At 38.5% G+C, this 11,201-nt stretch overlaps 1 protein-coding gene and 1 pseudogene across 1 annotated transcript; one reads left to right on the top strand and one right to left on the bottom strand.

Annotated features, from left to right (window-relative positions):
* The first annotated feature begins 1,784 nt into the window (after window positions 1–1,784).
* Window positions 1,785–2,337, top strand: LOC100350093 (mucosal pentraxin-like; annotated as a pseudogene).
* Window positions 2,338–4,899: 2,562 nt separating this feature from the next.
* LOC100358172 (olfactory receptor 10J1-like) lies at window positions 4,900–5,832 on the bottom strand. Its single transcript, XM_051858491.3, has one exon. The coding sequence runs from the start codon at window positions 5,830–5,832 to the stop codon at window positions 4,900–4,902; it is 933 nt and encodes a 310-aa protein (XP_051714451.1).
* Window positions 5,833–11,201: the final 5,369 nt, after the last annotated feature.

Genomic DNA, 11,201 nt, shown 5'->3' with positions numbered 1-11,201 from the left:
AAGGGAAGTTGCATACAGAGGTTGGATGTTCACTCTCTGTTCTTTTGGTATCATGAAAGGAAATACGGACTTTTAGAAGTTTAGACCACATCAGAGAATGATTTTTTCCTAACTAACTGGATGAACTTTGTGAAGCTGATGAACTCTGAGTCTCACTTTCTTCATCTATACAATGGGAATAAAAATAACCTCCATCTAGCAAGGAACTGTTCCAAAGATCAGATGAGATAAGACCGGATGTGTTTTGTGATGTGTAAACGTTACAAAGAGTAATTTTTATTAGTAATAAAATATTTAAAAGTGGGTACCTTTTTTTATTACTGCCACTAAAGAGTCTCATCTCAAATCTGAGACATTCATTTCTCTACTGTATTACTACTATCAGTAATAATTTATTCAAAATCTCACTCCCCTGCTAACCATGCCATTTTGTTCCAGGTTTGTATACTGACAGGGTCACAAATCACAAGGAGGGAGATAATTAGATCACAGGGCATAAATCCTGTCTTCCTAGTGTCTGTTGTACTGACTAAAGATTCTCTTCCTCTCCCCCTCCCTCTTCTCTCCCCTCCTCCCCTCTCCCCTTCTCCTCCCTCTCCCTCTGCTTTCTTCTTTCCCTCTCCCTCCCTCCTCTCTCTTCCTCTCCCTCTGCTTTCTCCTCTCCCTCTCCTCCTCCCCTTTCCCTTTCTCTCCCTCTCCTGCTTTCCTTCTCTTACTCTCTCCCTCTCCCTCTCTCTTTTCCCCTCCCTCTCTCCCTTCCCTTCCCCCTCCCTCTCTCCCTCCTCACCCCCTTCTCCCCTTCTCCTTCCCCTCCCCCTCCCTCTTTCCCTCTCTCTCCCCCATCTCTCTCCTTTCTCCTCTCCCTCTTCCTCCATAATCTCTTTCTAGCTTCCTCTCTCTAAGCACTCTTTTTGTCGTTTTTGTTCAGGGTGAGCATTTTTTAAGAAACTAAGAAAATAAGAATTCATGCTGTTTTTCCATTTCCCACTCTGAAGCAAAACTAACTCAATTCAAGACTTCATGTTGCTTCCAGGCTCTGTCTCCCTTGATTCAGTTAGTCATTACTCTAATTTCTTTCCCAGATCATAATATTTGTTAAATTGTTTTTCCTAAGCATGAAAAAAATTTGAATTTACAGTGATTAAGCTTTCCTCTTTTCTTGTGGATCTTAAGAGGAAATAAGCCAATGTTAAGTAATTCCATGATCCTACTATTGCAGCCATGGAAAAACAAACAGTGGAAAAGGTCCTGAGCTGGCATACAAAAGCTGCCAAAGAGAATGGAGAGGAAAGCGGTGATACTATAAAGGTCTGGACCATGTGGTTTGCACACTGTTCTATTCCTCAGATGGTATTAACCACCAGTGTTGGACCATCACAGCCAAGCCAGACATAAAAAGCCTGTCTAACCCCCATCACAGTGGCAAACGGGAGCCATCTCAGTATCTCAGCAGTAGTGGAGCAGTGGAGGGCAGCATAGCTGGGCAGTACACCCAGCGAATCGGGTATTTCATTTTCTATGACTGGTGCTCGCTATTCTATCCAGGTGCCGTCCGCAAGGATGGAGGCAGGGTTGATAGAGGGCATCTTTAATTTCCCTTCCTAACAGGACAGCTGAAGCAAAACTTTCCCTTTATCACCAGCATTTTACTTCCATAGTCGCTGATGTAACGCACCTACAGCCACCCTGCAAAGCCTAAGGTATGAGATAGGTTCTGTCAGGAGGCAGCCAAGTCCCACGATGAGAGCACTGCAAAATCTTCTTACACTCTCTTCACCATAGACATGAAAGGGAAACCGTTTATTTTCCCTCAAGAATCAGCCATGGCCAGTGTGTCCCCGATCTCCACAGAGAAGCAGCCCCCAGAGAACTTCATGTTCTGGCTGAGAGCCTTCACAGACCTCACCGCCCTTACAGTAGAGGGCTGCTTCCTGTCGTTAACATACCTGGAGAGTACATGCTCTATGTTGGGAATTCTGGGGTCACCTTCAGGGTCCCTTACTCCCTGCATGCCCCAGTTCACATTTGTGCAAGCTGGGAGTCTGCCTCTGGGATTGCTGAACTCTGGGAAGCTAGTGGGGAGAAAGGGTTTGAAGAAAGAGTACTCTGTGATGGCAGAGGCAAAGATTATCCTGGGACAAGAGCAGGATTCCTTTGGGGGACATTTGGATGCAAAACAATCCTTTGTTGGGGAGATTCGGGATGTGTCCTTGTGGGATCATGTGCTCTCCTTAAAGGAGATGTGTGACTCATGCTATGGTGGCAACCTCTTAAATTGGCAGGACCTGACATGTAAAAAATGGCCATGTGGTGACTAAGCCCAAGATATGGGCTTAAGCCTCATTCTCTACAGTCATGATTTGTATTCACATACTCTTTGAAATTAAATGCACTGATTTTTTTCTCACTCTGTTAAGATTGTGTAAATGACATTTTTAAAAAAGGACAGTGGTGGATATCTCTTCAATATACATGATTTATTATTGCAAAAATTGGATGAATTGTATCATAGTTTTCTGTAATGTAGAGCTATAGGAACTTAGGGACACACACTATTTTCAATACTGGACACCAGTTTCATGGAGAGTTGTAGAGCTCTGGGAAGTCTTCTGGGAGTTCTGTTCACTAAAATTCAGTGCCCCACAGAGATGATGCGACTACTGGGAGAGGCTTTTGAGAGGGGCTTTTTCAGGAGCAGGGTGTGAGAATGTTTCCCTTGTATCTGCCCAGAAAGGACTCAGAGATGTCCTCGGGGACACCCAGAGAGAGGTGACATTAAGCTGTCAGGAGAGCTCTCTGCACACCTACTCTCAGGATGCTCGCTTGGAGGTAGATGTTACTAAGGGATGTATCTTGTTTTCTTTCAAGCAATACTCCACAGGCGCGAAAACGTCCCTCCTTGGTCCTTCTTCTGTTAAGGAGTCCCAGGTATTCTTTCTGACTTGTACTTTCAATGCATTTTCAGTGGGGACAATGGAGTAGTCATGATGGTTGGGAGATACTGACTGATTTTTCTTTTTTATATAGCAGCCCATATGAACTGGAAGACATTTAATGAGTCCTGCTTCTTTTTTCCTCAGGATAAGTAATTCCAAAATCTTAAATCTTTTCTGCAAATCTAATCTGTCTTCCCTTTTAAAAGGCAATAACAATACAAATTGAGAAATTCCCAGACTCTTGCTTAGAACACTCTTCAAACTTAAGTTTAAGTGGGATACACAACTACTCACAGAAAATAAGTTAATCAAGGTAGCAATGAAGACGGTAAAGGCAAGACATACATAGCAGGTTGTGTTCTACAGAGAATAATGAAAATCATGGGCTACTTTCCAGATTTGACATAGCAAGAGTTAGTTGGAAATTGATACCAATACCTTTAATTTCTGGAGTAGTCATTCAATGCAACAGTTAAGTCAACACTTCAGACACCCGCATCCCATTTTGGAGTCCCTGATTCAAGTCCCAGCAACTCTGCTTCTGATGCAGCTTTTTGATAATGCATCAGGGGAGCAGAAGGGATGGCTCATGTGCTTGGATCACTATTACCCGCATGGGAGACCTGGATGGAGCTCTGGGCACCTGGCTTTGGCCTGGACAGCCAGGGAAGACTCTCTCTCTCTCTCTTAAAATAAAAATAAGCAAAAGCTTTAAAAAATACATTTAATTTCAGAAAAGATCTCCAGATATCTCTATACTTGTGAATACATTGATACACAGTAGCATGTATATAACAACTACTCCTCCCTGAAAGAAAACACACACACACACACACACACACACACACACACATATATATATATATATAAGTACTGTGAAATTCAGAGGCTAGGTATCACCAAGTTGTTTACTTTTACTAACACTGAATATACTGGTCTAGACTTATCTAGAGAGTAGTTCTAATGTGAACCTTAACAAAATTAGAAAATGAAAATGAAACTCATCGCTCTCCAAGGCAGGTGAGTTTAAAGTTGATAACATTACTTCTGGAATGTCAGGGTCTGTTACTGTTGTCACTGTCCAAAGTAAAAAGTGGGAATTGTAGTTTTGACACATCCAGTTCAACAACTGTGTCATCTTTGAAGTTTTAGAGTGAATATCTATTTGGTGTTTAGGTTGATCTTTCAACCTATCACTTCCAATAGGCTTTATGCTGCCCACTTTTCTGCCAAAGCAAACATAGCAATCACTTCCCCCTGGCTTATGATCTGTACCAGAATTCTCCCTTGTAAGCAACCCCGATGATAATCCACGAGATTAGCAGAATGCATAGAAAAATTATGGTAAAAACAAGAGCAAGTCAGAGAGACTCTTGATTCATTAATGCAACCTTAACCTCAAATTTTGTAACTCTCTCTGGGAAGAGATGAATGATAGGGTCAAGTTTTTGAGCTTGCAAAAATACCTAGACTATGAAAGACTGTAGTCTCCCCTTGTCTATGAGGGATAATTCCAAAACTCCAAGGGGATGCCTGAAACAGCAAATGGTACCTAACCTCATATACACAACATATACACACTTATTTCCTATATACATATACTTATGATGCAGCTTAATTTATAAGAAGCTAACAATGACAATAATAAAATAGAACAATTGTATCTATATACTATAATCAAATTTATGTGAACATATATGGTCGCTTTCTTAACTCAAAATATATTACTGTACTGTACCTGCTAATTGCCAAGAAGCATATACAACATGAATATGTTAGACAAAAGGATGATTTCTGTACCAGGTAGGATGCAGTAGTACTGCTCTAGATTTCATTATGCAAGCAATTTAAAACTTAAAAATTTTTTCTGGAACCTTGCATTTTGTATTTTCAGACCACAATTGGCTAACTAACTAAAACCATGGATAAAGTAGGACTACGATATGGTAAACTGCTAAAGACCTTAGGCAAGAGGTTTCTTGCCAATAACACGTTGAAACGCATCCTTGACCTCCTTATTCCTCAAAGTGTACACAACAGGATTAAGGAGTGGAGTAAACACAGTGTAAGTTACTGAAATCAGCTGGTCCTGATCCCTGGTGTTCTCTGACTTGGGTTTAAGGTAGGCAATGGACGCACAGCCATAGTGAATGATGACAACAGTGAGGTGGGAGGCGCAAGTGGCAAAAGCCTTTTTCCGGCCCTCAGCAGAAGCAATCTTGAGAATGGTGGAGATGATGAGAATGTAGGATATGAGCACCAAGCCCATGGGCACGACAATAACCAGTGAACTGATGATAAAATTAATTATGTCATGCAGAGTTGTATCGGCACAGGAAAGCTTCATAACTGGACGGATGTCACAAAAATAATGCCCTATTTCTCTCTCACAAAAAGGTAACCTGAATACAGATGAAATCTGTACCATGGCCACAAGCAGCCCGATACTGCAAGCCCCCCACACTAGCTGAGCGCACACCCTCTTGTTCATGAGAACCATGTACCTCAGGGGGTTGCAGATGGCTACGTAGCGGTCATATCCCATTGCTGTGAGCAGAAAGCAGTTGTTGATAGCCAAAGTGATAAAAAAGAACATCTGGGTGGCACAGCCAGCCAAGGAGATAGGTTGGCTTAGACCTATGAGGCTGGAGAGCATTCGTGGTACAATGACCAACGTGTACACAGTCTCTGAAGTGGAAAGCACACTAAGAAAGAAGTACATGGGAGTGTGAAGGTGACGATCAATGCTGATAATTGTCACAATGATGACATTGCCAGCCAAGGTTAAAAAGTACAATGTAAGAAATACCACAAAAAGGATAAGCTTATATTCATGAAAGCTGGAAAAGCCCTGGAAAACAAACTCACTCACCGCTGTGTGATTTCCACTCTTCATTGAATAAATTCCAGGTTGAAAGATGTAGAAAAGCTAATCAAACAGAATACATCAGTGACCAATGCTTTGAATAGGTACACTTGAATGGACACTGAGTTAACGGGGACAACTGTTCACCTATGGGTAAAAGATAGAAAAGAAAATCAGGAGACAATTTCATGCATGGCAACTTATGTAAAAAGGTGTGGAAGAATAAATAGGGATGGGATAGGATGGAAGGAAAGACAGCTGGGGCAAGTTTGGAAAAGATTTCCTAGTGAGTTAGAACACAGGTGTTAGGGCAAATCTAAGCAAAAGAAATAGGAAATGCACAGTTGAATTTGAAAGAAATGTTTCTTAAGTTGCAGTTTAACATTTTAATAGCTAAACATTTTAGGCCACAAAGTTAACAGTGGGTTACATATGTTGTGATCTGTTACAAGCCAACACAAAACTAGAAAACCGCTAGTGGCTCTGCTTGTGCCAAACCTCACAGTATCGCTTAGAATTAGAAAGAAATCTTAATCTTCCCTGTAAGTAGTTGTCATGCCATACAGATTTTTTTTAAGTTTATTTATTTATTTGAAAAGCAGAGCTACAGAGAGAGAGAGAGAGAGAGAGGGAGAGACAGAGAGATCTTCCATCCTCTGGTTCACTCCCTAAATGGCGGCAACGACTGGTGCTGTGCCCATCTGAAGCCAGGAGCCAGGGGCTTCTTCCAGGTCTCCCACGTGAGTGTAGGGGCCTAAGGACTTGAGCTGTCTTCAACCACTTTCCCAGGATATAAGCAGAGAGCTAGATTGGAAGAGGAGCAGCCGGGAAACCAGCTGGCACCCATATGGGATGCTAGCGCTGCATCGGAGGCTTAGCCTACTAGCCACAGCACTCCTTGTTTCTTTTTCTCTTCTTCATCTTCTGGAAGTTCCAAGTGCTCCCTGGTGACTGACACCAAATTCTTCACCTCAAATTCCATTAGCTACTGGATGCGTACTTGTCATAAGTCAGTCATGTAGATCACTTCAATGCTGTGCTTCCAAAGGTGCTCCAAGAAGGCCGAGTTCACTAGCTGGTCTTCAGTCTCACTTGTGGTGTAGTAGTAGATGTATTTCTGATTTTCCTTCAACCTAGTACAACAGTCCTTGAGAGAAAGCATCTCATCACCAGAAGCTGATATTTACAATTTTTTTAAAACAAGAACTATTCCCTTCTTTCTTCAATACTTGACTCAAGCTGCTTCTTCCTCGGAAAATTTCCTCTGGGCTAAAGACAACTTGTCAGTCTCAGTTCTCCATCATGTTGCTGTGTTGCTCAGTGGTTTGTTCTCAAGGATTACGTACATTTTCATGTGTTTTCTAGTTTCTACCCAGATGTGAATTTTCACAGGTACTCTGACTCACTGCTAGGCTAAACTGTTTTTTTCTAAATTTTCAAAAATTTTAAAGCAAGTAACTTTCAGGGAACTCATTCACACATCACTTTTTCCATTCCCTATTTGGGGAGTTTTGTGGATAAGGAAATTCATTTTCCAAAAGAGCTTAATAATAATAATGATAATGGTAATAATAATAATAATAATAATAGCTCCTTGTGCCAACCTTTAATTTATAAAGTGTGTTTAAATGTGTTATTTAACATTCTAGCAATTTCTTACATTAGATCATTATTATCTCTTTCCTACAGGTGACAAACCTAAGATATCTAAGTTTAGATGATTTGCCCACATTAATTCAATCTTTTAATATCATCTCTGTTTGTCTTACATCATAACTACCTAAGAAGTAATAATGACTACAAAATGGGTTAAAAGGTACTTTTTTGTTTTTTGTTGAAAAAGTATAATCTATTTTCTTCCTCTGTGAATGAAATTACATTGGGAAAAAATGGAAAAACTGGAAAATTTTTAGATTGGTGCTTCTTGATAAATAACTGAGGTGTTAGTAAATTAGTTACAACATACAGCCATTCTCCTTGGCTAATTTCTACTTCCAATTATTTATTTTAAGAAAATAATTAGATATATATGTCTACTCTGACTGGACTTGATATCATGTATACATGTATTGGAACACAACATGTATGCATGTATTTGATAAAAATTTATAATATTTATATGTAAGTTAATATAAAAAACTAAAAAGATAATTAAATTAACCATATGCATCTCATCATAATTATGTAGTGATTACAAACCTTTAAAGAGCCGACATAGGAGAATATGGTAGATAGATGGATAACCTTTTTTTAAATTAAATGGAAAGAGGCAAAAGAAGAAATGAAGAATTGAAAGAAACGTGTTCAAGGATACATATGCATTTTAAAAGTAAATATACAAAAATGTTAACAATATTTTTTCTAGAAAATCTAAAATTACTTTTTATTTATGCCTGTCATATGTGCATAATTCAGATTTTATACTTGATTATGTTTCTATAAACACACACAAAAACAAAATTGTTACCTGCTTCTCCAAAAAAGGAAATATATCATGATATTGAGAGAAGATTGAGGAGAAAAGGTGAATAGTGGGTTAATTTACCTTGGAAAAGAGAAGGTTCACATTATAAATATGACTGACTTATGGTCTCTGAACAGACATTTCATAGAACCTTGTTCCCTCAGGGCTCGATCCAGAAAAAATTAACTCCAGGTTTTGAAGATGGTAGTTGGGAAAAAGAAAAGTTTCTGAAGTGTCTTGGAAGTATAATATGGCACATAAGGCAATCATCTCAGGTAAAAATGTAAAGGAACATCAAAAAAAATCAGTAACTGAGACGAATAGGTTTTGAATGCAGTGTTTTTAAAATAAAAATTAATGCAAACATCCATTTGATAAACCAAATATCTTAAGACAGGATCAATGCTATCACTACAATGGGATGCAGGTAGTTAATTGAAAGCAGATTTTGGAATATCCTTACTAGATACATGAAAGATCAGAGAAACATAACATGGTTTCAAAATATTGAGAAAATATAAATTGAAATATAAGGATCTTCAAAATATTTTGAAAATGCATTTTATCAAAAACTATACATGGACTTCAAAACATTTTTGTACCAAAATAAGCTTAGCTTTTAATTATATTTTCTGTCAATTTTTTAAATTATCCTTGTATATGTTACATTTGCTTGGACATGTGGTATTAGGCTAATCTTCATCTACTCTTGTGTAACTGGGATTCAGGAAGCATTATAGAACAAGATAAAACCCAAATGTTTATGTAACTGGAAGGCCAATCCTACCTACACTAAAGGGAATGGGGAAAAATAATAGGTTATAGAAGGGAAGAAACTGAATTGAGCTGGTGCACTCCTGCAATTTCATTTCCTTTCTCATCATCCACTCAGGAGAATGATGACTCATCAAGATGGCAAAGCCCAGTGAGTGACAACATCAGCATAGTAAGATCATGATCGCTGAAACAAAATGTCAGCTTCCTTCTGTGGAATCCTTGTCACTGAGAAAAGCAACGTTTTACAACGCTTTCTGTTCCCGCGGATTCTGGACCTTTAGCCAAAAATATCTCCCCTCCACTAAAAATATTCAACAAATTTCTTCCTAGAGAAATCATTTTCTGCCTAGAACTGACAACCAATTCTGAGCAAGAGGTTACTCTTATTCATTTTATTATTCAAGTCTTTCCAATTGGACACAGCTGGAAAAACTCATGTTCTTGGTAGTTTTGAATCTTTTAAATGTAACAGAATCATGAAACCTTGGACTTACAAGGTAATTTTAAAAGCACAGAATTCCCCACAAATATAGTTCCCCAAATTCTGCTTCAGTGATTCTGATGATTAGAAATTCATTATTTTATATAAGTTAGCATCCCCTCTATTTTTTGTAAGATATATGAAGTTTACTTTAAAAAATACAACCAGGCTTTTTAAATTACAAATATGCTCTTGGGGTGGGAGCCATTTGTACTTATATCAAAGTGTTCAAATGGAAAAAGTTTTTTCCTTCTGTACATTATCTGGTCTAAGTAATCATAATTCATGCGTTCTTTTTGTTATTGTTTATTTCTGCCTAAAAGCTTTCTATGTGCAATCATGGATATTTTGATATCATTTCAATTTTACACAAATGGTATTAGGCTGTACATGCCATTTCACAAGTAACTTTTCTCATTTAAAATTATCCCTTAAATACTTTCCATAATAGTGCTATAGATCTATCTCATTCTTTATTTTCAGTGGTGCATGCTATCCCATTGTATAGATCCATAAAGACATTCCATCATTAATTCTAATTTTGACTGGCTTTAATTCTTAGAAAATGTTATTTTCTACTCATTCAATATCTACCTTCTTGTGATTTACCAATTCCCACATCATTTTACCTTCTATTTTCTCTTCAGTATAGTAGCATTTCAAATACTAAAGACCATTCTCATGTCTGTTAAATTTCATGTCCTTGAATCCATTACCAAAGCAAGATAAGCAAGAAGAAACATAATATTAATGAACAGGACATTCAATATAACCAACCAAATACTGAAAACCATAGGAGGAAAATAGTAAGATTTTGAAAATGCACCTGATATTTCATTTTCATTTACTTTTGCCAACAGTCATTCATTGCCTCTGACCTTGGTAATGGTAAGGAGAGGAGATACTTTCCAGACAGTGGGCTTTGCAAGGCACTCAAGGGGTTGCATCTATTCACGGGAACAGGTGGGAAAACTCGTGTTCAAGAGGCATTTACAAGGAAAGTAAAAACCCACAAAGTTAGGCAAATCCAGTTTTCTCTAGGATCAAAACAAGCTCCAAATTACTGCCATGTTCCTTGAGACTGGGGTGCATTGGTTCCCTTGGCCTAGAAAATGTCCAAGGGAAAAAATGCAGTCTCTTAAACTGCAAGCTTTGGATGTTCATTCTCCCCAAAGAGGGGTGAATCCCTCTGCCCTAAATCCCCTGAGACCATCCCTTTGAGAATTCCTCCAGGTTACTAAAAGATAAAGAAGATAGACTATGAGAGTTGGTCTCAAGAGCTTCATTAGGAACTTGGGTCGCTGATGTAGGTAGCTTTCATTTGTTTACTGACAGCTGCAGATAGTAGGGATTTCAGAAACTGAAACTGCATTGAGTTTTAGTAAAGTAAACTACATGAATAATGGATAAGCTTACAAAGGGAAAGCCCTAAATTTTAGTTTCTCAGCATTAGAGAGCAGCTGGCTTCCTGAAACTCATTCAAATAAATAAGATACAAGTAAAGGGTTATAGTGGCCAGGGCTTCTCTGTTCCGACTTCAGCCTATAGTTATTTTTTTTAAAAATTTCTATATAATAAGTATAAATTTCAAAAGTACTACTTTTGGATTATAGTGGTTTTTCCCCCCATAACCACCCTCCCACCCACAAACCATCCCATCTCCTACTCTCTCTCCCA

Source organism: Oryctolagus cuniculus, chromosome 7 (assembly GCF_051225735.1).
Source record: "Oryctolagus cuniculus isolate XC-2025 breed Fujian yellow rabbit chromosome 7, ASM5122573v1, whole genome shotgun sequence".
In the NCBI taxonomy this organism is placed as follows: domain Eukaryota; kingdom Metazoa; phylum Chordata; class Mammalia; order Lagomorpha; family Leporidae; genus Oryctolagus; species Oryctolagus cuniculus.
The sequence above is the reverse complement of the archived record's forward strand: the minus strand, read 5'-3'. Positions and strand labels throughout refer to the sequence as shown.

Excerpts from the sequence above, each read along its gene's own strand:
- LOC100358172 (XM_051858491.3), bottom strand. The coding sequence starts at position 5,832 with ATGAAGAGTGGAAATCACACAGCGGTGAGTGAGTTTGTTTTCCAGGGC.